Here is a 26,860-nt window from a genome sequence, read left to right as displayed (position 1 = left end):
ACGCGTTTCGGGCGGGCTGCCCTTGTTCACTGGCGTGTTCACAGATCACCACAGCTGCGCTTTTAAAGTTATTTCCGCCAACCTCTTTGGCAAGTGCATTCTGGGTTATGCAGTTCTGGCGTGTTTGGTCGAAGTGATGTGCAGCGGGTGCTCTGTCAATGAAATGTCTTTCCCAAGTGGGCTGACACGGAGAAGAACTGGCAATGTTCTACACAATATCCAACCTTACAATAGTCGGCCCACATCCAGCTCCAGCTGCACATCACTTCGACCAAACACACCAGAACTGCATAACCCAGAATGCACTTGCCAAAGAGGTTGGCGGAAATAACTTTAAAAGCGCAGCTGTGGTGATCTGTGAACACGCCAGTGAACAAGGGCAGCCCGCCCGAAACGCGTATGGCGCTTTGTGATGTGGAGGAGCAACGCGCCATGTTCTCATACTTACAATAAAGAGAGGTGATCCTTTAGCTGTTGTTGCCATTCTCAAAGCAAGGTCTCTTCTTTTCTCGATGATATATATATATATATATATATATATATATATATATATATATATATATATATATATATATATATATATATATATATATATATATATGTATATACATATACATATTGGTTTTTAAAGTAGTATATGTTTTATATTTTATATAGTGTATATCAGTTCAAATTCCATATACTTACCTATTTTATGGCAATATTGTGCCCTTTTATATTTTCATTTTTGATATTTTGGACTTTACATATACAGTTTGTAAAGTCAGTTTTTGTGTCCTTTGTATTTTTTTAGCATTTTTTTTGTCACTAATATTTTGTTATATAGCCATTTTATTTCAACAAAGGGGGTGATTATGATGGCGGGCAGATCGCCATCATTCGTCCGCCGGCCATTTTAACCTGATTTTTCCCCGCCATAATAATTTATTGCGGCGGAAGCACTTTGCGTCTGCCCATTTTCCACCGGTAGGCATCGTTTCGATTGAAAGCCGGGTGGAGCTGGGGCACAATATGGTGGCGGTGTTTAGAAGTCACTGCCATCCATATTAGGATGCATGTTCTCAAAGGCCTTTTCATGGTGGCAATACCGCTATGGAAAGGCTGGCGGAATGTGCTTTGGGGGCCCGTTGCCGGCCCCCAGGGAGGGTGGGGGGGTGCGCTTTGGGAGTACCGGCGGCGGTCGCATCCTAATTAGCGGTGCGGACTGCCGCACGTCTGGCGGCCGGTCCCAGCACTGCGAGCATGGCGGGCGGACTAAAGTCCGCCCACCTTCCTAGGGGGCCCCTAAATATCCATGCACCCGAATGTAATTGATGGTTTCATTACATTGTGAATAATTGACTGAGGTATGTGATTTCTCTTCTGTCTGAATGATTGTGCTACACTACCAAGCATGTTTTTGGAACAGTTGGACAAAAAATACATTTTCAAATATTCCTCCACATATAGTAACATAACAATAATGACGAAACACACACCTCAGTCATTTCTTAATTGAATCTATGCACAATTATAAATTCAGGCACTAAGCTTTGTTTTTAACCAGTTTATTGACAAAACAGGACAGATCCCCTGTGGATGAAGTAAAATTACTAGGGGGGGGAATTGTCTTGTACACGCAGATAGTGTGCTGAAATTATAAGAAGAGAAACTCACTTGTATCGGATGCTTGCTTGGTGTAGGTAGGACAGAAGAACTTGTGAATTGTTCACTGACACATGGACATCAGTAAGGGTCCCCTCAGAGATGTAGGAGATGCTGCTGGGCTGCCACAGGTCCACCTGTAGTGCAGGAACCAACCTGTAATTCACATTCATTCAATGTAGATTGCAGGCTTGTGACACACTTACACTCATATTTATTCACTGCAACATTCACACATTTCTGTTACCTGAGAATAATTACATATTTGTTTCTAATGTCTCACTTCAAGGAATATCTTTGGTAGCAACAACAACAACATTCACTGACAAATTTTGACACCTTCATGCAAACTGATTTGTGGATTATGCATGGATTCCATTTATTGATGTTATTGTGACACCATTTCAGAACAATAAACCTGATCTCTGCCTTGTATTGTGTTCCAGAACAAACTGGGCTAAACAAAAAATTGGGGCACAGACACTGGGTGGAATTGGTAACTGCTGGACTGTTATATTCCCCTCCAGTTACCGGTCAACTGAGAATAGGCGTCATAGGGATATTTGTATCTCTCTTTTAAGGGATTGGGAGATAACAGTTTTTTTGGAACCATAGATAGATTTTAAGTATAGTACAAATCTCTGTTCGAATGGTAGGCCATAGGAAAGTTAAGGCGTAAGATAGCTTAATACGGACAGTTATTAAGATGGTTATTTAGATCTTCTAGGCAAAGATCTCTTGCACATGTGTTGCAAAACTTTGGGAAGGATACAAGGGGAAATATGTGTATTGACACTCGTGGACATTTTCAGGAATCCCAGAGCTCAAGGGTTACTGGGATAAGTTACGTTGAATCAGATCCATTTACCACTGGTGTGCCAGGTTTATCCTCACTATGGGACCAAGTACATCTCTTCAGCACTTGACACTAAAGCAAGCAAATTTGAGCAGTTAAAGGCATCCTCAGGGAGGTGAAGTTGAGTTGGAGACACTGAACTCAACAAACATGATATAGCATTCAATCAATCAATCAATCAATATACTTTATTTCAGTGTAGTGACTATAAAAGTGCAATTGAAATAAATACATTATGATAAATAAAACATACAGCAGCCAAATGTATTATGTAAACATTATGATAAACAGTAAGCAATGTGATGAGGTTAGTAGGGGACGTCAGGGAAAACAGTTACCTCTATCAACATAAACCTCCATAGTAACCTAAAACTAGACTATAACGTGGTCAGCCAAGTTGAATACCGTGGCCACACCAATCTGAGAAATGTTATCCCTCTCATAATGTCCATCGATATTAAATGCCTGACCTGCTATTACAAATAATTAAAAAGATCACATAAAAGGAGGCAAGATTAAAATTAATTGTTAAAAACAATTTAGGCTATTGGTACTGAATTTGTAAGAAGTATACCTCATACATGGGTAGCAGCAATAATGGTTACAGATTCCTTTATGTTAGACTTTTCCTTCGTATTGACCAAGCCCCCACATGAAACCTGAAACCGCAAATACTATTGACTCTTTCGTGTCACTTTTCAATATTCGCAATGCCTCCCAACAGTGTCTTACACCCTTTAACTTGCACAATGCAATTATCATTTTATGGCATAAAAAAGAGTATCTGAGGCAAAAAAGGCAGAAAGTGGACTGAATCTGTACTGGAAATAGAATAATCTTGTCTGAGTAGGTTTCAAAACTGGGCGCACATTTCTGAAGCAGGAATTGCCCTGTTAGGGACCCCTCTCTGTGCTCAACCCACGTTTTAGTCAAAGCCCGATCCCAGCAGATTTTATTTAAGAGCAGCTTATCACCTTTAATGACTTCATCTGGAGTTATCCATAAATTTCCCAGATTAGGCCGTTCAAACTACTTTTTGACATGCTTCAACCATAGAGTGTGGATGAGTTTGTCACAATTATTCAGGTCCCTGAGTGCCTCTCTGTAAATAGTTCATTCTGGGGTAGACCAAACCCTCACCCAATATAATAATGGTTTGAGAAGAGATACCAAGTGAATGGGGTTAAGGGCCAGATCAAATCTCAACTGAACCAATGGGGCAATTTGCGTCAAATTGACAAGACTTTTAATACATTTGTTATCCTCAATGGATAGTATGGATGCATCAGTATAGCCCCAAATCTCTGCCCCATAAAGGGCAACCGACACCGTGATGGCTTGATAGATTTTGAGGGCTGGTGACACTGCCCCTTCTGCCGTGGATTTGTGTATCTTTCTGATTAAGAGTGCGCACTGGTTTAGTCTGACCTTACTCTTTTCTATTTGCATCCCCCATTTTAGAAAGGACTGAGGTTTTTGGTATCAAGTGCCTCAGTGAGGTCAGCCCATTGCCTCTATCTCTTTTTTGCTGCCAGCAGTGTGGACTTACACTTTTTCCTGGCCATAGATATCTTACCCCTTTCTGCTAGAGCTCCATGTGCTATTGAGCTCGTTCCCATGGGTACATTTGGTTAGATTACTTTACTTTGACATTCTCTGAGCAAGGCCCCTTTTGGCATGGTTGACATCAGCCATTCTGTGAAAGATTAGATAACTTTGCTATAGGAGCCAAAGGGTGGGGGCACTCAGATCTTCCACGTGGTGCGGGAGATGGGGACACTGGTTGGCTGTGGGGATAATATATTTAAGATGTATTAATGAGTTGGTCTGCAGCCAAAACCTTAACTCTAATGATATTAACACATCTGCTAGAGTCTTAGACTTCAGTTTTAGAACAATGCTGTCACATGTGCTCTGCCTCGAGCTGACACATGTGGCCTGTAGTATATCTTCCCTAATTATCGATCTACATCACGTGTTTTAGCCAGTGGGTCACTTTGTTGATTCTTGAGTGAGAAGATTCAAAAGCACCTTTCAGGAGTTTGGGCACATTTAGCAAATAAATATCGAAAGGCTTAGAGGTCATAGGGAAAGTATCAATCAGGGTTCTTTGAGTGGAAGAACTATGTGGAACATCCTGTATATGGCCTGGGAATATAGGTTTATTGAAGGGACCACTACTATTAGACCTATACATTTCACCATTTGAATCCCTAGGCACTGTATGGTTGCCTGTTAGGTTTTGTAATCTCAAATGTAGGGTGTAAGGATGAGTACTTAACATGTCTCTGCTGTACGTTGTACTGGGGGAAACCTGATGTTTGGTAGAGCTCTGGGCCGGCTCTGTTTTCGTTACAATAGTGGCATTGGTTAAATTAGTGATGATCATTTATCCATTTTCTCAATGAGGACCGTAGGCAACTTTTTCCATGTCCCCCTTAAGCTACCAATGTCTCCCCTTAGTATGTGGATTTGACTTGCGGACACTGCTTCAATGTTGTCATTTACCAGAGAGGGATGGGGTGTAGCTTGCCAGGACTGTCTCCATTTCCAGATCTACCAGTGTGGCAAACCTGTTTGAACAGTCAACGTTTACCGTGGGGCTGAATGCACTTTGCATTTGACTCAAAGAGGATGCCTGGGTTGGAGGCAAAACGTTAGTAACAACTCGTAGCTCCGAATGAGAAGTTGAGATACCACTGGATTTTTCCTTAACCCCCTGGTCTGTAGACAGTTGAGCTTTTCTAAAGTATAAGCCAATATGGTTTTGGGGTCACCTCTTTCCTCTTTTTCCTATGTTAATACTCAGGTTCTTAGTATCCAGGAGGCCTTCAACCTCTTCTATCAGGTCATCTATTTCACTCAGAGTGCCTAGGTGATTTGCGCACACCTTTGGCCCCTGCTGGTTTAGCAGATGACTTCCGCTTACCCATGTCACACCCTTCCTGGATACTGCACTGATAAGAACTACTTTGAAGAGGGAAACTCCCTCAATAGTGTTTCACAACAAAGCAATTTCTAGTTTCTACCCACAATGAAAATATACTTAAGGTTTAGATCCCAAACAATTAGTACAGCTAAAGCAGGGAAGCCCAATCGAAAAGCTCCCAGAACTAGCTACTGTGTCTCAAAAAATAATGTCAGTCACGTTCACAAAGTCAAACCTTCGGGTACAGGTATCCACACAGTAAGACAATCCAACCAGCGATGTGCAGGAAGGTTGTCTTCAGCTCCAGCGTATAGAGAGAAGAGCCAATTATCCGGCATTACAAAATGTAAAGACAGCAGAAAGAGATGAAAAATAAAACAATAGTAAGACTGACCAGGAGCCAAGTGGGGTAGCCCTGCCCTGCCTCTTTCTGTCACTAATGGGCGCAAATTGGGTCCGTCCCAAGCTAGGGTCTTCCAGACGAGACCTCACATATGGCACTGCCGTGCAGGTCTTTCTCTGTATCACATGACGTATTTGAGCTGTGACACACTTCCAGGTCCCTCCACAGCAACCAGTCAGCTCTCTTTTTCTGATATCATGTCCAGACAGCCTTTCCTGGCAGGCTTGAGTATTCCATAGGCTACTGGTCCTGATCCTGGCAATGGAAATTGCAGTCTAAGCAACCTGACTACTGGTGTGGGACCCCAGGGCTCTGGTCAGGAAATCTTGGCAACTGCAGGAATCACCGGTCCCATCTTGCAGACATCCTTTGTGTAGTTCAGGTATTCATTTACATGACAATGAATGGGCAGTTTTGCACTTTTATTTCTGTGCACACTGATCTATGTCATAAATGGGAGCTGGTAGGCTTGGGGGACCTAGCAGTCCCCTCTCAGGAGCTCCCCAAAACAGAAGCACAAAGGCAATGGAGGTTGCCCCTCTTTTTTAATTCTTGATTAGTTTTCAACAAAAATAGAACAGAGCGAGTCTGTGCCAATTATGATAATGGCATAACAACGCCAATTCCTCTGTTCTGTAATAATTTCCATCCATTCGGCTGCACGCATATGAGGTGCATGTCTCTCTCGGATGGAACTCCCTAGCTTCAAAGAGCCCCTGTCTCCTTCCACAACACCTCTTGGTTTGGCCCATAAAAAATGTTGCGAGGGGGGAGCCCAGCAATTCACTTCTGAAGGCTAGACTTTCTCTCCAATTTTCAATCTTGGATATACCGCTCAAGTACAGCCAAACAAAATGGAAGCCAGTGTGGCATCAGCATGAGGTGTCATACACTCTCCACATGCATTCTCTCTACACAGACGTGCGGTACATACACAGAACATTCACGTTTCACATAAATGGGCAAAGGCCTCGGTTGCAGTGGCCTGGCAGAATCATTACAAACACGGGAGAGGCCCAAAAAAACGTGGCCTACTACCATCATTGTTAGGTCTCGCCTCTCAATGCGCATGCGCATTGAGCAGAGCGAGACTATAGGGGCTTAAATAAGCTTTACCTAGACTGGCGATTGACTGGCGATTTGATGCTGTGCCCGTGCGCGTGCACATCATCAAATCGCCAGTCAATCACCAGCAGCACTCCTCCCACACCTTTGAAGTGAAGCATAGCTTCACTTCAAAGGCCCCTGCTGCTTCACACCCTCATCGCCGCTCTCCCCGCTCTGCCCTCTCCCCTGCCCGCCGTGTCGCATTTCTCCTCCCCCTCCCCTTCTCTGCCTTCCCTCCGTCTTGTTCAAACAAATATGCTTTTGTTTCACCTTTTGCTGTAAGAATACTTTGATTAGTGGTAGTAGATTTCTTGTACTTTTTATTTCCTGCAAATTAACTGAAGTGATAAGATCTCATTGAAGCAAGTGATCGCGCTATAACAGTCTGTCATTGCATTTAAACTGCAAAGGCTTTTCTCCGAATGAACCTCACATAATGTGAATAGTAGTTGGGTGTGGCACTTCTGCTGCTAATGTACTTGTCGATGCTTTTCTTTTGACTGAGGTTTCGTAGCCGTCCAGCACTGCAGCAGCCTGCTAATCACTAACCCTCATCGCCGCTCTCCCTGCTCTGCCCCCTCCCCTGCCCGCCGTGTCGCATTTCTCCTCCCCCCTCCCCTTCTCTGCCTTCCCTCCGTCTTGTTCAAACAAATATGCTTTTGTTTCACTTTTTGCTGTAAGAATACTTTGATTAGTGGTAGTAGATTTCTTGTACTTTTTATTTCCTGCAAATTAACTGAAGTGATAAGATCTCATTGAAGCAAGTGATCGCGCTATAGCAGTCTGTCATTGCATTTAAACTGCAAAGGCTTTTCTCCGAATGAACCTCACATAATGTGAATGGTAGTTGGGTGTGGCACTTCTGCTGCTAATGTACTTGTCGATGCTTTTCTTTTGACTGAGGTTTCGTAGCCGTCCAGCACTGCAGCAGCCTGCTCATCACTAACCCCGCCACCCCTTCGCCTACCGATGGAGAGCAGGTAGCCCGTAACGAAGGTTGCTGCAGCAACAGGTCGCTTTGGGTGTGAAGGCTGGGAGGTGACAAGCACAAATGGCAGGCTGTTTGAGAAGCAGCCGCAGCCAATGTAAAGCGAAAGGGAAGTAATGTTCGCCTTAGAGCAAGGAGGGGTGACACATTATTGCAGACACTGGCAGAGTAGCCATACATTGTATATTTTTACGCCGCACGCATGACGTAGCATTTGAGTTAAGTTTATAGGGATGACCACGGTTGAAATACGTCCTATATAGGTTTGCTGCCTGTGTTGTGGTTTAATAACGTCGTTAACCAGTACTGCTCTCTAATAAGGGTTCCACTCTAGTCTGTATTTGTTTCCGTCTGCATTATGTTTTTTCATTTTATCTGCATTTATCCGTATTTAGCGTTTTCTGAGTGAACCTGGAACTGGTATTTTTCCTATTTTTTTTCACTTGAAAAGGAACACGGAGCGACTTAAACAGCTGCTCCATATTTCACTTAATGCAGTACCCCGAGGGGAGCACGAGTTTGTGGCCTCTCTAGGGCAGTGCATTCTAGGTCATCCAGTGCACTCTCCCTGTCTGCACCCGGTGCACTTTCTGAAAAGTGCGCCATCGCTCAAACAGGGAAAGTGCGCCGTATTCATAATACTGCCCGGGTGTCTTAACTACAGGACATGAAAGATCTTTCTAAGCATTATCTGTTGATGATTGATGTTTTTGATGACTGGCTTGATTTGGTACACAAATGAGAGATCTTTGTCATACCTTATCGAAACATCGCAGGGAATGTACTGGGACCTCGTTTTCACTGTAAACTCAGACACTGAAAGGTTTTACCCCTGATACAGTTTTATTCACTAGAAAACCTAGCAACATCTACACATATCCTGAAATGTATTTCTGATTGGGCTGCGTGTAGCTCCTATTTCTCTTGATTATTTGACAGAAATCTTTTAGATTGTAGGTGGTTGTCAGGATTTCTTTTTTTGTTCGACTCAAGTGAAGAAAGTTGTCTGTCATCTACCGGGGATGTGTTTCACAGGAAATGTAATATTTGTATCCTGGTCAAAGTGTTCCCCAGCAGCACTCCTCCCACACCTTTTGAAGTGAAGCTTAGCTTCACTTCAAAGGCCCCTGCTGCTTCACACCCTCATCGCCGCTCTCCCCGCTCCACCCCTCCCCTGCCCGCCGTGTCGCATTTCTCCTCCCCCTCCCCTTCTCTGCCTTCCCTCCGTCTTGGTTTTTTTTACCCGCTCCGCCCCCTCCCCTGCCCGCCGTGTCGCATTTCTCCTCCCCCCTCCCCTTCTCTGCCTTCCCTCCGTCTTGTTTTTTAAACGCAGTGCTTACAAACATAGACAGCATACACAAAAGCTTTCTCAAAATACAGCATGAGAGAATTCTTCACACACACAGACACCCACATACGCACTCACACACAGACACACACACGCATGCACTTGCAAACAGACTCACATGCATGCACTCACATGCACACACCCACATGCACACTCAGACACACACACACACACATGCACACACACTCACTCTCACATGAATACTCCCACTCAGACACACACAACTAGCACAACTAGCGGCATCCAAGGAGTGTTATGTTTTCCCATCACAAGGAAAGCATGTGCAGCACATTTTCTGCCACATACGAGAAATATCACAAACTCTTGCGTAGGATGTATTTTTATGTAATTTTGTATGCTAAAGTACTCAGAGAATAGAAGAGTAATTAAATACTTAGTTCCCCTAGAGCTTTGACAAGGACATTCTCTGCCTTTTCCAGGAGCAGTTAAATGTGTTTCTTCTTTGCCGCTATGCAACCACACAAATGGCCAAATGGCTGATGCCGATTCACAATTAATTTGAAAAAAAACGTCTCCGTAAGTCAGGAGACAGGCAGGAAAGGCTACAAAAAGAAGGTAGCAAGCCTCACCTGGCAGCAGTGTATTAAGGGGAGCTATTTTTGGTTCATTATAATGAGCGATCACGCACTAGTGGCCCGTGACCAGTTCTTTGCCTGGATAACCTTGATCCAGCTTTTGCCCATGACCTAGATTATGATGCATCAACCGTCTTGTTATTTTGCCACTAACTTTACCAAGAAGTGGGCTACACTATGGTAACATCACTCTGTGCTTTATGTTATCTTGGATGTCAGAGAAACGTCAGCCTTCCCCCTTTTAAACCAGCTGGCTTCATTGCCAAGCTTGTTTCCTTACTATTGTGACAGCAGAGGTTCCTAAGTATTGAGGAGTCCCCAAGGCTTTATGCAGCTCGGTTTCATGTAAGATGAGCGAGTGAGTGAATACTCCCACTCAGACACACACGCACACAACTAGCACAACTAGCGGCAGGCTGAAACACAAAGTAAATAATAAATAAAAAACAACATGTAATCTTTGACAGGGATTACACTGCCACTGACAAAGGTAAACAAAAGTTAGCTCAGGATCTGCAACACTGCATGTTCTTCTCTACGCTCAAGTTTGACTTGCAACTGTGGGGAGGGGGCGGTGTATTCGCCAGAGCACTTCCACCTCATAATCTGGAAGCATAAATCACCCTGCCCTCCCTCTCCCCATTGTTCGGCTCCCATTTCCTGTAAAGTTCAATTCACAGTTTCTGTATTTTGTGGTCGCCTTTACATAGTGCATTACACAGTGAGTTACAGCCCTCAGTTCACGACAGGCGACACTGTTTCAAGCTGTTTTCAAGCTTTCAAGCTTTATTACAAATCACAAAAAAGATGTTAATATTTCACTTCTGTTCTTGGATTTTCGTCACAATAAAAAACACTGAATATAATCTTAACAAAAGTTATTTACAAAATGTTAAGCTATTGCCATTACAAATTAAATAAATTATTTAACAATTAATTTAACAAAAAAATAAAAGCCATTGGTATTTGTAATATTAATACATCTAAGTCACGTAAATAAAAAACATGTTGCATTACAAATGCTATAGGTGTCTCATTTGCGAAAGTTATTGGCATTGTAAATGACAGAGCTATTAATTTAGCTATTTTAACAAACACATAAATAAAATAAAAAAATAATTTATAAGACCAATAGCTCAAACTTTCCTAATGCGAGACCTATTGCATTTCCAATGCTTGTTTTTGCTGTCACCACTGTCCGTACTCTGGAGGGAAATCAGTAGCAGATGCCTTGAGACACTGTCAAAGACAGATCACAAGTCAACAAACACCATATACAATGTCTCTTTCCATGGTATAACACAAACCCAACGCCAGAACTAAAGCCCATTTTAAAACACAAGAAATTTGGCCTCAACACTCTGTTTACAAATAAAACGAAACATGCACTTGTGTGTGATTAAAATGGTGCCAAGTGCAGCGTCTCCTCGCTGCGCAACTTAAGCAGAATCACAAGACTTTAATCTCTGTATTGTACCCCTGACTCACAAACATTAGGGACCCAACCCAAACACCTAGGGAGAACATTTGCGGACACTTTTGTAATTCGGATGACAGAGACACCTCAGCGGCTGAAAATGACTTTCTAGCAGGAGTTATGATGTCCACACAGTCTGATGAAGGTAGATCCTTACAGAAAGCGAAATTTCACAAGAGAAAATTGTAGTAGTAATGTCAGTTCTACCTCACTGTAAGAATCCTAGAGACGGCAGACTAAAAGGAGAATTTTAGGGAATCACTAAAATCTGTATCACATCTGTCCTGCATGTCATCTCTAAGGAAGCAGAGAAACCAGGAAGGCTTATGCCTGAAGTCAACAGAGCTACCATAACACTGCATCCACAATTGAGCAGGGATCCCCTACTCTGCTTGAATCACAGGCCGATTTCCCAAATCACTAATCAATGTAGACACAAAGCTACTTGCGAAAGTACTGGTGAATCGCCTTAATAACATTTTAAGAAGCCCGATCCATGGTTCACAGGTAGGATTTGTACCCATCAAGAAATCTAGGAAACACATCTGGCTGTTAACCAACATCTTTTGGCAGGTCAAGGACAACCCATACAGGAAAAGTGTTTGACAGGGTCAAATGTATGTTCCTTTTCAGAAGCCTGGTGAGGACGGGTATAGGCATAGATTTTCTAGCGAATGTGAAATGGTTTCATATTCAACCAGCAGCATGGATTGACTGTGAAGGACTCCGATCCGGTTTATTCCATACTTGAAGGGGAACAAGACAGGGATGCACCCTCTCCACATATGGTTCTGCGTCGCCCTAGAGCCCCATCCAGACGCAGTTGTAGGACACCATCAGGGACATAGACTTCATAGCGGGACCAGAATCTGTTATATGCAGGTGATAACTTATTTACTCTTAAAGGCCATGACACTTCCATAGTAGGGACTAATGTCGTCGATTGAAACATTTTCCACATTCTCAGAATACAAAGTTAGTTAGGACAAAAGTGACATTCTCCCTCTATTGAGTAGTATGACAAGGCCCTTTTTCAGATGACCACTGTTTCAAATGGTTGATACCCAACTTGAAATACCGGAGAGTCCTTGTCAAGAAAGGCCTAGAGAATATGGCACAAGATAGCCTACTTCATCATGCTTAAAACAGAAAATAACCTTACACGTTGGGCATCACTACAATTGTTGATATGGAGGAGAGTACAACTGATAATGAATGAGGGTTGCCCCAAGGTACAATAACCCTGTTGGGGTTGTCACTATACCAATTTCAGCCTCCATCCTAAAAATAGCTACCCGCAGCTTATAGGAATTTGTGTGAGCAGACAGAAAGCCCAGGCGTAAACTTACAAAGGTGCAAGCCTCCACCACAGCAGGAGCATTACGGATCCCCAACATAGCTTCTTACCATCGAACAAATCAATTGTCCCATTTATCTTATCTGACACCCTACTGCAGACAATTATGCATTAGTTGTTTGACTACATGAATATGAATAGAAAACATGTGGGCGTGTGATGTTGCCTGCTATTATTTCGACTTTGTCCTTTTTTCTTTCTAAAAAACACTCCTGTCTTCCTAATGAAGATCTTATTATGTGAGTTGCTAGGAAATTGATTTTAATTGTGAAGATTTAAATTACTCACTAACACATTTTTCTGACGGAGATACATTTTTCTGGCTGAGTGACTGACAAGCAAGCCTATGTTTGTGTCTCTTAAAGATGACGGCTTGCAGTAAAGCATTAAAAAAATATTTCGGAGACACAGCCCTCCTGATCCTGCTTGACATGTCTGTGAGCCTGTTTTGAAACCTCCACTAGTCGCTCTGGCTATCAGGTTTGATTGAGGTGGTCGGAGGGAGTGTCAATCTCAGCAGTGTCCAAGTTTGAATTAATGTTGAACAAAAACACAGCTGAACTTTTGACTCGGTTCCATCATTCAACAAATGTATAGTAAGGACGGGTTCTTGGCTACGCTAACTGTTTTTCAAAATTTATGTTCAACTTTTGCATAAGGTTTTGTGTCAACTTCACGTTTATGATGGTGAGACATAGCTCGCCTTAAAATGCACTGCCCCCTTGTCTAAAAATTCAGTTCAGGTCAAATTATCTTGCAATGTATTCATGGGTGGATGTCTCACAACTGAATAAACTGAAGAGTACTAAATCTTTATTTTTGCTTTCTGCTGTACAGATATTTTGGACTTTCTTTCTTTAGCCTTCCCAGACCTCCACAAATATGACCATAGAGTATTATTCTGGATACAGCTATTTCAAAAGAAGAAGTGGTAAAGGACGTTTCAAAATCCTCACAATAGGATCTACATTTTGCTGTTAGCCCTCTCTTTTCAGATGCCCATCCAAGTATCTTCAGCTTCAGAACTTCTTTTTACATAGTGTTTCATACTACACTTCTGTCATTTCTGAGCGCCATAAATACCTGGTGTTACTCTTAACCCTATTTGATAGTACTCGAATTTCCACCCTCAGATGGACAGAAGGCGGGGTCGGCCTGGCTGGTATTCAAACGTGTAACCAGTAGATCACAGCAGATCTAAGCAGGGAGTGTTTAAATCACAGACTCATCCTGCCAGCTAGGATGAACATTTGGATTGTAGCCATGCTCTATGTGATAGTATCTTGAATCATTTTCTACAATCTATAGTTGGCAATTAATTTTTCTTCTAAAAGTTTGATCAAAATAAAATAAAAGTGAATGGCTTTGTTAAGGTTACTTCCTTTTTAGGTCTCGCCTGTAGACAGCACTGGCAGAAAACCTATTGTTTTCAATATATATCAAATGCTTACAGTTAGCTTTGCTCCTAATTGGATAGCTTTGTTGTCATAACTACTATACACTCTTGATTCTATGGTTTTCCCCACCAGGAGGATTTTGGTTTCAAAATGCTCTAACTCGATCCCTCCACTCCTCCCTTGAGGGAACTCCTTTTTGGGTTGAGCCTACGAGTGTATGCACTAGCGCATGCGTCCTGATTGCAAGACTCTTTTATTATCTAAAAAGGGCTTGGAGCCTTCTCGTGGCTTACCGTTTGTTTGCTTGCTTGGCACTCTTCTTTTCAATAATTCAAGGCAGGCCTGGCATAATTTTTGTTCCTTTCTGTGGAGCAGGGACCAAGCATTGATTGATTCAACTTATTCAGTGCCTGTCCGCTGCCCCCAGACATGATAGAGGTACTATTTTGTTTTTTTTACTTCCAGTGCCATGCAAACAGAAGGCGTGTGTCTGGCAAAAACATGTCCAAGATGACAAACAAAATTGCAAAGATTTATTTTCTATAGTCAACTCTTTTCTTTTATTTAGCAAAGTCTTCTTTTCTCACTTTACACTGTTTTGTTTTTGCTTGTGGTGCTAGCTGTTCTCAAAAGGTGACGATTATCTTGTTCTAAATTTTGCAAAGCGACATTGTTTGTTTCTACCCACCCTGCGCTATCACTGTGGGTGGTGCTGTGAGCTTGTGACAGGAGCATTGCAGCGCTAAACTTACCCATGACCCAAAACATTATCACAGGACTAGACTCATCCTGTGTACATGCTTCCTTCTGTGCACCAAGGCTCAAGAGCATCACAGGAAAAACACTCCCTGTGCCCGATGCTTCCCCTGTGCAAATTCACCATAAATTAGAGGCTCACTTCAGCATCATTGTACATTCCCTTTCAACAACCTATAATGTTGATTCTCTTTGCCCCTCCCACGGCAGCATCACATGACAAACTTCACCTATGGAGCATCTTCTTCTTGTGGTCACCAGTCAACAGTTTTGGACAGCAAGGAAGCATGGCTGGTGAAGGAACAATTACCTGCTTCAGTTTTGGAAAACACATTATTACAGATTGTTTATTATACTTGCACTGACTAGAAACCTTGCTATATTATACAGCAAATGCTCCCTAGTAAAAAGTGATTGGCGGGGAATCCCTCTCCTGCACCTTGGGTAGCCTCATAATCTAGCAGTTTTAATGTAAGGATTACTAGCAACATTTGTGGACTACCTGCTGTGAACTGATAGCTAGTACATCACAAGGTCATATTATTATATTTTCTGCACATTATGCCTAGATATGGGTCTCCAGTTAGAGGGGACCGGTGTTGGGCTAGCTTGTTGGTTTAATTATTGAATTTGATATTGTTTGTTACCTTCCAATCTTTTCTATAGTTTCCTTTTTTTCTGACTATTTGTCTGGCCATTGTAGATTTAGGCAATCCTACTTGTAAAGCGCTCTGGTCCTCGAAGGCATGGTGTTGCTCTACATGAATATAATAATAAATAAATAAATAAATAAAGTAAAATAACTGCAGTTGCATAAAAGCATTTGGCTTGCCACGGTGCCAGTGAGGTTGCAGGTTTCCCCTGAGACTAGTATCTCAGTCTTCAGTTAATGGTGGGCTTGAAGAGTGCTAATATATCAGACTTGTGGGATTCAGTAATGTTCAAGTATTGGTTGAATGCCTACTTGAGGAAGAGTTTTCACTGCCTTTTCTGAAAGCTGGAGTGTACGACAGGGTAGAGATGGAGGTACTCCACAACTGGAGCCCTACAACTTGATGGTGGTGTCTTGGCGCCGTTCACATGTATGCACGAGAATGTGCTGACACTTAAAAAGTGCAAACCCAGCTCTCAAGCAACAAACGGCTGCACATTAGCGAAAGCCCTCTGAGGAAAGAGTGTTTCTCTTCTCGTTGGTTTCAAAGGCTGGGAGGAGGGTGAGGTGTCCTGTCGTTGTTGGATAAGACATTTGAGAGCAGGGCCGGTGCTAGGTATGGGCAGTGTGGGCAGCTGCCCAGGTCCCCGTAGTCAGCCCTCCAACGTGGGGCCCTGCACCAATGCGACAGTCAGACCACAGCATGAAAGTTGCCACCTCACAAGTGCGCCACCTCAGGAGGCCCCCTCCCCTGGCCTCACTGCTATGGTATAACAAGGGGAACCCGAGGGGAGGGGGCCTCCCTCTCCATTCTCAGTTGAAAACTCCGGTTTGTCCGGCAATTAGGTGTCCACCCACGCAGAGGCACAGCGGGATGGCTATTGTCCTACTGTTTAGCTCCCTCGCAGTATGGAGATAAGCAACTCTCACACCTTCAGCCCTTGATGAGCTGTGAAGAGGTGGTTGTTGATGGCTGAGAGGGAGGGGCTGCAGTTTCAGTTGCAGGGGCATCTATTCAGATGCAAACAGTCCTGAATGGGTCAAGTCTATGCAGATCAGAGGGGCCTTGCACATCCCCCTTCTCCCCAGGGCCCCGAAAATCCTAGAACCGGCACTGTTTGAGAGATATGTTTTCAGCAGACTATTTTCTAGCAGCAGCGCTCAGCCAGGGGCTGGAGGGGTGAGCATGCTCTCCATGCAGGCTGTAATGCAGCCTGCTTGGTGAACAGGGGAGTGTGCATGACTGTTTTCGGTGGCCCGAGAGGGCCGAGCAAACAGTCATTGTCCATTTACGTTTGGGCAAACCACTCCGCTCCTGCTCGGAGAGCCTAGAAGCCCCCAACCGCCCACTGCAAGCAGCAGGACAGGTAACATAAAATGACAATAACTCTAAGCCAATGTCATTTTATTTTTCTCACTGTTTAAAAGCAGTGGGGCAATGCTCTTCCGCCATATCAGAGAAGCTGCCCTTGCTATCCTTAAGAAGATGGTTAAACCATTTTATCTGCCACTTACATTGTGGGTCTTAGAGCTCTGTCCTGACATGTTTGAAACCAAGTACCTGGAAGAACTTAGACATATATGGCAAAGTGTGTTACACTCTGTTACACATTACGGATCACTGAAAGAATATCGATGGCAAAAATATAGACCTACAAAAATATCGAGTAAAAAATATAGAATGCCAAAATATCGACTTCCTATCTTCAAACAGGTAAGTACAAAAATGTCGAATCAAAAATATAGACCTACAAAAATATAGATAGTCAAAATATCGAATTTTTTAAATACTTAAAAGTAATTTTAAATTAATGAAATAATAAATATAACTAACTTAAACATACTTAAAATACTTTAATAAAATTAAAATAAATAAATAATTAATATAAATAAAAATATATTTTTTAAATACATATATACAAATTGGACACCAAAAAACAATTTAATGGACAAAACGAACCGGATTGCTATCCATTGAACTGAAATAATTTGGAAATTACACGAACTAAGGGGAAATGCATTTACAACCTGGTTGCTAACTGTCCAAACTACAGAGACCAGAATTCCCTGTGTCGGAACATTGACAGAAACCACACCCCCCGGGGGGAGGCAACCTTGGGTTCCAGGAAATGCGGTTTTGTACTTATGTCTGTGTCATTGCACTTTACAACTGACCGTGAACAAGACAGCGGAGGCTGTCGAAACGCGTTGGTTTTTTCGTTTGGTTGGCACTCCATGGATATAAATAAATAATTTTGAATCGATCTCCTTGAATAATTGTGGTTTAAACTGCGACTCCGTGATTTCCTTCCGAGGAAGGAATCGTTTGTTTGGATTGATAGCGGTTGGGCTCAACCGCAGGAGCAACGCGGCCACGCTCAGCAGCGCCACTTGGGAAAGAAGCGAGCCATATGGATTATATATATATATATATAAAAGCATAGTATTAATAAAAAATATACAATATATTTACCATACAATAGCGAGAGGGTTAAATTTACTATTCCCACCCCAGTGAGTGCAACAGTAGGGAAAGCGTTGGATAGCGGGAGGGTAAAAATTACTATTCCCACTCCAGAGAGTGCAACAGTAGGGAAAGAGTTGGATAGCGTAGGGGTAAAAATTACTATTCCCACTCCAGTGAGTGCAACAGTAAGGAAAGCGTTGGATAGCGTAGGGGTAAAAATTACTATTCCCACTCCAGAGAGTGCAACAGTAGGGAAAGCGTTGGATAGCGGGAGGGTAAAAATTACTATTCCCACTTCAGAAAGTGCAACAGTAGGGAAAGCGTTGGATAGCGTAGGGGTAAAAATTACTATTCCAACTCCAGTGAGTGCAACAGTTGGGAAAACGTTGGATAGCGTAGGCATAAAATGTATTATCCCACTCCAGTGAGTGCAACAGTAGGGAAAGCATTGGATACCGGGAAGGTAAAAATTACTATTCCCACTCCAAAGAGTGCAACAGTAGGGAAAGCGTTGGATAGCGTAGAGGTAAAAATTACTATTCCCACTCCAGAGAGTGCAACAGTAGGGAAAGCGTTGGATAGCGTAGGGGTAAAAATTACTATTCCCACTCCAGAGAATGCAACAGTAGGGAAAGCGTTGGATAGCGGGAGGGTAAAAGTTACTATTCCCACTCCAGAGAGTGCAACAGTAAGGAAAGCGTTGGATAGCGTAGGAGTAAAAATTACTATTCCCACTCCAGAGGGTGCAACAGTAGGGTAAGCGTTGGATAGAGTAGGGGTAAAAATTACTATTCCCACTCCAGTGAGTTCAACAGTAGGGAAAGCGTTGGATAGCGTAGGGGTAAAAATTACTATTCCCACTCCAGAGAGTGCAACAGTAGGGAAAGCGTTAGATAGCGTAGGAGTAAAAATTACTATTCCAACTCCAGAAAGTGCAACAGTAGGGTAAGCGCTGGATAGCGTAGGGGAAAAAATTACTATTCCCACTCCAGTGAGTGCAACAGTAGGGAAAGCGTTGGAGAGCAGGAAGGCAAAAATTACTATTCCCACTCCAAATAGAGCAACAGTAGGGAAAGTAAATACTTCATATATAATTAAAAATAAATTAAATATTAATACCAATTACAAATTATTTAAAATTAATACCCAATTTAAGATATTATAATAATTATCCAATTAAAAAAAATAAAATGTATTTAATTACTAAAAAATAATTACCTATTATTACAAAATATTTACCGATAACAATAAATTATTAAAATAATTATAATTCAAAATAAATACCGATTTATATATACATTTTTTCAATTAATTACAATTAAATGACTTCACACCCAATTCCCATATAAACCCACAACCCACTACAAAAATTAAATAAATAAAATTAACAGAATTATCAATTAATCAATTAATAAAAATTAATTACCAATTGTATATTAATTAAATACCAATTAAAAATTAAATAACATTTAATTGTAAATAAGTAGCAATAAATAATTTAACATATTTAATTAATTATAATTAAATTACTTCCCACCCTATTCCCCTATAAACCCACAACCCGCTCCAGAAAATAAATAAATAAAATTAACAGAATTATCAATTAATCAATTAATACAAATTAATTACCAATTATATATTAATTAAATACCAATCAAAAAATTAAATAACATTTAATTGTAAATAAGTAGCAATAAATATTTTAACATATTTAAATAATTATAAATAAATTACTTCCCGCCCTATTCCCCTATAAACCCACAAACCGCTCCAGAAAATAAATAAATAAAATTAACATAATTATCAATTAATCAATTAAAATAAAAAAATTACCAATTATAATTTAATTAATTACCAACTAAAAATTAATTAACATTTATTTATAAATAAATACCAATAAAAAAATGTAAATATTTAATTAATTATAATTAAATTACTTCCCACCCTATTCCCCTATAAACCAACAACCCGCTCCAGAAAATAAATGAATAAAATTAACATAATTATCAATTAATAGAAATTAATTACCAATTATATTTTAATTTATTGCCAATTAAAAATAATTAACAATTAATTGTAAATAAATACCAATAAATTAAAAATTTTAATTAATTATAATAAAATTACTTCCCACCCAATTCCCCTATAAACCCACAACCCGCTCCAGAATTATACTACACAAAAATTAAATAACATAAATTTACTTACTTACTTACCTAAAATTCGATATTTTTGTTGTCTATATTCTGTCCCTCGATATTTTTGTTGTCTATATTCTGTCCATTCGATATTCTGTCCATTCTATATTTTTGAATCGATATTATTGTCATTCTATTTGATATTTTTGTAGTCTATATTCTGTCTTATCTATATTCTGTCTACTCGATATTTTAAACTTGATATTTAGCTACCTCGATATTTTTGTGGTCGATATTATGTCTGTATACCACACATTACAAAGGTTTCAGAGAACGTCTACCTTACGTGCTAACTACTTTTATGACCATTTCAAGCACTTCATGTGTAGTGACATTCTCAACAAACTTGACATCAGGCCACTACGAATGATGGTCAGTTATGACGGGGGCATATTACATCTGTGTTGGAAGTCTCTTAAAAGTTCCAGCTATAACAAAGCTCAAATTTTCCAGAGCAAAGCTTTGCTGAGGGAGAGGCTGCATAGGAGCTGCTTTGATTTTGAAATGTATGTTACACATCATACAAACTTTGAACTTCCTAACAAGTTGATCAGCCTCTGTACCTTCTCCAAGCCACCTTCAAGGCCAACATTCTCATATGCCCCCGGTGGCAAGCGTTCAATATGAACTTTCAGGCAGAAAATTAAATTCCCCACATCACTTATCTCAAAGGACACTTGGATAAAATAGTCCAATGAGCTTGATAGGGATCGATTGAAGGCCACCCTTTACAAATACATTACCTGACCAAATTCAACACTTGTAGTCCTCTGAGGGCAATAATTATTCTAGAAACATTGCATCCTGCAGCACACACATCACTGACATATGCTGCCACATCTATTTCCGAATCTCACACTCTTGTAAACTTGCTTCCCCAAACAGCCTAAATGCATGGCAGAAGCTCATGTCTACTACAGTATATTTCCTTCACCTGTGGAATCCGGCATTACATAGAAAGCAGCTTATGAAGTTGACTCTTCGACCATCAAAAGTGACAGCCTTCACAGCAGGTCCCAGGAGATTGTCAATTTTGTGTGCTAATAAAGGTTTGAACCTTACTTTGGGGGACTATAGTGTATGGGGATCCCGAGTCAGCCATGACATTCAGGGACCTTTCCAAACACTTACAAGACACACATACACTGTCTATTCATTCCCTCTACCCCCTTGCTTCTTACACCTTGAACTATCAAGACCAAAGTGTTTGAGTCCCCATTGTGAACTCCATAGAAATCATTGACAGGCAAGGGCGCCTCCAAAACAACAGCTATTTTTAATGTTGCAATATGCATGTTCTTGTGACAAGCCTTGGCTAAATGTCCACTTCAATCAGAAAAGTTGCCTCCCCTGTTGATAACCGGGCAACTTTATACAGTGCAATATGGATACTATGTTCTCATCAGTTACACACCATTTTAGTTTCATTCTTCTTGCTCCTTGTAGGTTCATTTCATGTTTTTTTGTTGCCCACATTATACATTTCATTGCTCCTTTTTTTGTGTTTTCCTCATTAACTTCATTTACATCTGAGATAGTCGGCTCTGGTGCCTTGTCTGCCTTCACCACTTCCTTAAGTGTGGGATCACCAACCAAACTGGATAAGGACACCATTTTGTGCACTTTGGATGTTAAAGCATTATACACCACCATCCCCCTTTCTGGGAGTATGGAGGCAGTAGAATGGGCTTTACTGAAACAAAATGCTTTAGGTGCTGACAAAGTGTTCATACTGGAGATCCTACACTTTTGCCTCCACCACAGTGTTTTTGAATGGGATAGTGAATTTTATTTGCAACTGAAAGGTACCTCTAAGGGCTTTGCCGGGTCTCCGGCGTATGCAAATACGTACATGGCTAAATTCGAGGATTCTTTCATGTACAATGACAAAGAATGGTCAGAGAATCTACTATTATAATGTAGATATATAGACAACATCTTTTATTATTGTGGAACAACACCTGGGAGCTACTGGACACTAAAATCAATCAAATCAATCAATTCGATGAAAACATTGAATTCACAAGGACAATGAACAGAAAATCGTTACAGTTTCTGGATGTTCTAGTAACCATGGAGAACGGATACATACATACAGAGGTGTACCATAAACCAACTGACAAGAACAACGCCTTATTATTTACTAGCTTTCATCCGCAAAGTTTCATCTAAAATCTTCCTTACTGTCAGATCCTTAGAGCTAAAAGGATTTGTTCTGACAACATCTCTCTACAGAAAAATGATTGCATCATCAAACAAAGATATAAATCTAAAGGTTACCAGGAATCAATCTTGGATCAAGCTATCCTAAAGGCGAACAACAGAACACGGAACAGTCTTTGGGAACCAAAAGTTAAACCACAAGCCAACAGACAAGTATTTGTATCTAAATTTTCCACCTGCTCTAGGCAGGTTAAAAAGATCATTAACAACTATGGGAAGTTTTAGCCAATGAAAGCGATTTTCAAGATCTTTTCAAGAACAAGCCTATATTTGCATACAGAAGATCACGGAATCTAAAGGAGATTTAAAAACCTAAACCTATAGAAACTTCGAGGAATTACAGGGGCACCAGACGGTGCCAGAATTGCGTTCATTGTAACAATGTTATCTGCAGTGACAGTGTACAGCACCCCCAAACGGGGGAGATCCTCAAAACTAAACACAATGCGGATTGCGATTCGTCAAACTTGATCTACGGAATTAAATGTCCTTGTGGCCTACTGTATATAGGCAAAACTGAGCGAAAAATTAAAACACAGATTTCAGAACACAAAAGTACTATATGTAACTGCAATATCAACAGTAGTCTAGCTGTTTATTGGACCAAAAGTTGTTATACAATAGCACAGCTAAAATTTCAGGTCATAGAGATGGTTAAACCCGCACCTGGGAGAGATCTCACCAGAACTCTATTGCAGAGAGAGATTTACTGGATAAGAAGGTTGAACACTCAAGATCCGAAAGGGATCAACGATAAAGTAGATCTAGGATGCTTTCTGTAGCTCTAGTCTAGATGGAAAGCATGACAGGCTGTTTTTTCTTAAACGCATCCACATGTTGGTTCATTATTTATGATGTATATATTTACAGTCATCAGAAACATTGTGTAACTTTTTACATGAACGCGATGCACTTTGTAGGAATTTTAATCTGTGCCATGTTCTCTACAGTTTCTCTTAGTTATCCTTTCTTTCTTCTTTTCTTTTCTTTTTATTACTGGTGTAATCATTGTCACGTGAGCACTACCTCGGTTGCGGGATAGGTGTATCTAGGTGGCCTGTAGGAATCGCGGGTTAACGTGGCTATACCAGTACATCATCATAGGTAGTACGTTTTGTATTATTTAATGCTCATGGCGCTCGACGTAGTGGAATAGGGGCTTGCAATCCACATTTTTACACACACTTTTGATAGAACTGACGTAGTACTTTACTGTTTACAAATGGCGTTTAACACAGTGGTAGAGAAGCACACAGTCCGTCATCTCTTCTGGCTTTATTTTTACCGCAGAGACTGACAAGAGAAAGTACGCATGCGTCGCGTTCCATTTTGCTGGCGAACTGGAGTATTCAAGTCCGACGGGGAAGACATACTCCTTGAGGGGACGTTTGGAGAAAGGTCAGTTAACAACATGAGGAGTGTAAGAGGTTGTTACCTATAGTCTATTCTACGGTCTAAGTGCATACATCTATTTATTTTTCAGATTTAAATAGTTGATCACCTCAGGTCGGATGGACGGGGAAGCCGCGTTCTACGGCTACAAGTGCACAACAAGGTTAGTTCTAAGTCGGTCACAACATTTCCCGATTCGGAGTGTCATTGTCTGGCTAACATATTTGAAAGAGGACGCTTCTTATAGAACTTGGATGTCATTTCTTTACAGATAACAAACTTGGCGTAATTTACAATAACGGAGTATAAGGTCCGTTTGTTACCCGCTTTTTCTTGGCATTATTTTTCTTTGGAATTTTTCTGGCACACTTTCACGGGTCTTCAAACTTGGCGCACAGCGGTAGAATGATTCTTTGCTTTGGCCCAGTTGATGATATTAGTGTGAATTGGCAGTTTGTCGCCTGGCATGTTCTCATCACCTATATGCCTTCTACCTAATCACGGGTCTCAGTCTATCAGTCATCACAGCTTTCATCCACAAACTTGTTGCATTGGCATGGGCAGCGTTTGGACATTTTTACCTGATGACATGTTATTTTCTAATGTATATATTTAACAGACTGCTTTACCCTAAAACGGGTTCTGTTATATGTGAGAGTATGTTTATTTTGTTTACAGACCAAGCCCCTGAAGAAGGGCCGATGGGTCTTGAAATTCATTGGGCGAATCTCTTGAAACATTGACTCTGTGCTGTAAAGCAAGAAAATGCACAGAAGAAATTGATTTGTGATTCCAACAAATTACATTTGTATATGTTTACAAGGAAATGTTTTGATGTGTTGAATAAATCATTGGTCATTGTTATTTCACACGTTGGAGGATTATAATACGAGAGTTTAAAGTGTGTTTAAAAATATAACAATTTATTGATATAGGCAACAGTGCACAGAGGCCAGGTTGAAAAACTTGAATTTTGAATTATACAGGCTACGGCACATTAGGACAGTGTGCTAGCCTCTGCAGCACGCCTGGTTTATTTATTAAAAAAATTATAATAATTCTCGTTGGGTAGTGTCCTAAACATTTCTTGCACCTAAGATATTAAGCAATGCAGTAAAATGCCTTATCTACATTTCACAGGCATTTTGAAGCCATCTATAGCATTAAGGTGTGTGAGGAAATATTCCTTCCTCTCTTCCAAGGGATGGGAGGATGCCCTTTATTTTGAGGAACGTTTGTGGAGGGCCAAACTGCATTTCGGTCTGTATCTCAATATTTATCTAAAAACCATAAAATTACATGCTGGCAGAAGTTGTAAACAGTGGGGCACTTCCTTTAACTTAAAAAAGTAATGTTACACCGGGGGTATTGCAGCTCTTAGAAAGACATATGTGCAGGACAAAACAAAACATGCTGGTATCATTATTCCCAAATAGGTTGATGGTATTTTGAAGGGTAGTGGGTTGGACGAACAATTATGTATGAAATGTTTCAATTCTTTTTTTAGGCTTGAAGTTGTGTTATGTTCTGAGCAATGAAGAAAAGCTTTGCTTGGAATCTGCAGCTCAAAAGCTGAACGTTTTCACTCATACCAAACCTTTAGCCGACGACATGTTTATTATGGGACTCAGGGGATGCCTTTTTACATTAAAAAAGAACCTAAAAAATCCTAGCAAGGAAGCAACTCTTGGCTAAAAAGACAGGACCCCTTTGTACTGTTCCAGCTCCCAATGTGTCATGGGGTGATTATGAGGTGCTCACCCGTGTGCGTTGGAGTTGTGGTTTGTTCCTACGCGGTGTGCATATTGTTAATAAAATAAACCCTGCACGCGGCCACCATTTGCTGTAACCTGTCTCTGCGAGGGAGGGCTGCAAGTCTGCCACGTTGCGGGCCCAAAGCCAGTCCAACAGAAGTGGGCGTATTGCCTTAATAGGCCTTGCCCGGCATCCTGGTGTTACAATTAATGTGGTGAGTGCCCCGGTTCCCCGCAGCACCAGCTTTATGCCTATGACCAAGTGGGCCATGGAGGACACCTGCAATGCCCACGGTGGCTATGATAGGCTGTGATCTTGACATATATAAGCCCTCAACACAGCAGCCCATTCCCGTCCCTGCATTTGCTGAGTCCAGTGTCCAGCCAGCTTGCCAGCTGGGGCAAAGCAGCTTTGGATGGCCATAGGCCCCTCCCATTGCTCATCTCCTCAGCAGGGCACTAAGACTGCTGACTCACAAGTGCTAAAAGCCCCACTGTCAAGCAGTTGTACTGCCCTCCCTGCACCCCCTGGAGTAGACTGCAACCCTAATTAGTGTCTCACCAGAGTAACTGAGGCCCTCACACAGCGGGCTGTGCCACTCCACCCCAAGTGGCTCCCACCGCTCATGCTGCGAGGCGTCACAGACATAGCTAGTGACCCCCCGGTATCCCAATGGTCCATACATCACAATCGCCTCAATACCAGTCATAGAGCCCTTTATGGTACACGGAGCACTGTCTGGACTAGACCCAGAAGGGAAGGACTGGGTTGAGCGCCTTCAATTTTACTTTTAAAGTACCAAAATCGCTGTGAAACGGCACAGAGCACTCCTCATACACCTGAGAGGAAAAGACATTCACAAAGTATACAAGATGTTAGTCGGAGCTACGTCCAACACATCTGCAACACTACTCATGGCTCTCAACGCACATTTCGAACCACTGGCGACTAGGGATTATGAACCCTTTTTTTTCCGCCAAGCGCACCAGGACCCAGATGAATCCATAGAAACCTTTCACTGTCGTCTCAAAGAGGTAGCAAGTGCCTATGGCTTTCCCAATGAAGAGGAAGAAATTAGAGGTCAGGTAAGACAAGAGTGCTCCTCGTCCAAAGTGAGAGAGATGATCCTCCAAGGATCCAGGAAATCACTACATGCCATTCTGACACTTGGGCAGTCACAAGAGCTGTCCAAAGCAAGAGCATCTCATATGAAGTCGTCACTCCACTGGCCAATTAAACCCGAACCAGTTAATTTAGTCTAACCTCGCCGCTGACATGAAAACAGCCCGCAGAATGGCACAAAGGCTGTGAATAT

The 26,860-nt window shown here is 41.5% G+C and overlaps 1 protein-coding gene across 2 annotated transcripts in view; it reads right to left on the bottom strand.

Annotated features, from left to right (window-relative positions):
* The window catches only part of CPA6 (carboxypeptidase A6), a 919,575-nt gene that overhangs the window by 325,432 nt on the left and 567,283 nt on the right, over positions 1-26,860 (bottom strand). The window contains exon 3 of one of the 2 annotated variants that reach the window (XM_078687189.1): positions 1,657-1,781. In XM_078687189.1, the coding sequence (XP_078543315.1) occupies positions 1,657-1,781 (125 nt within the window). Of the gene's footprint in view, positions 1-1,656; positions 1,801-26,860 lie in introns of both variants that reach the window. The other variant, XM_078687190.1, reaches the window with a different exon arrangement.

Source organism: Lissotriton helveticus, chromosome 4_1 (genome assembly GCF_964261635.1).
Source record: "Lissotriton helveticus chromosome 4_1, aLisHel1.1, whole genome shotgun sequence".
In the NCBI taxonomy this organism is placed as follows: Eukaryota; Metazoa; Chordata; class Amphibia; order Caudata; family Salamandridae; genus Lissotriton; species Lissotriton helveticus.
Note: the sequence above shows the minus strand (reverse complement) of the source record. Positions and strands in the feature narration are given on the sequence as shown.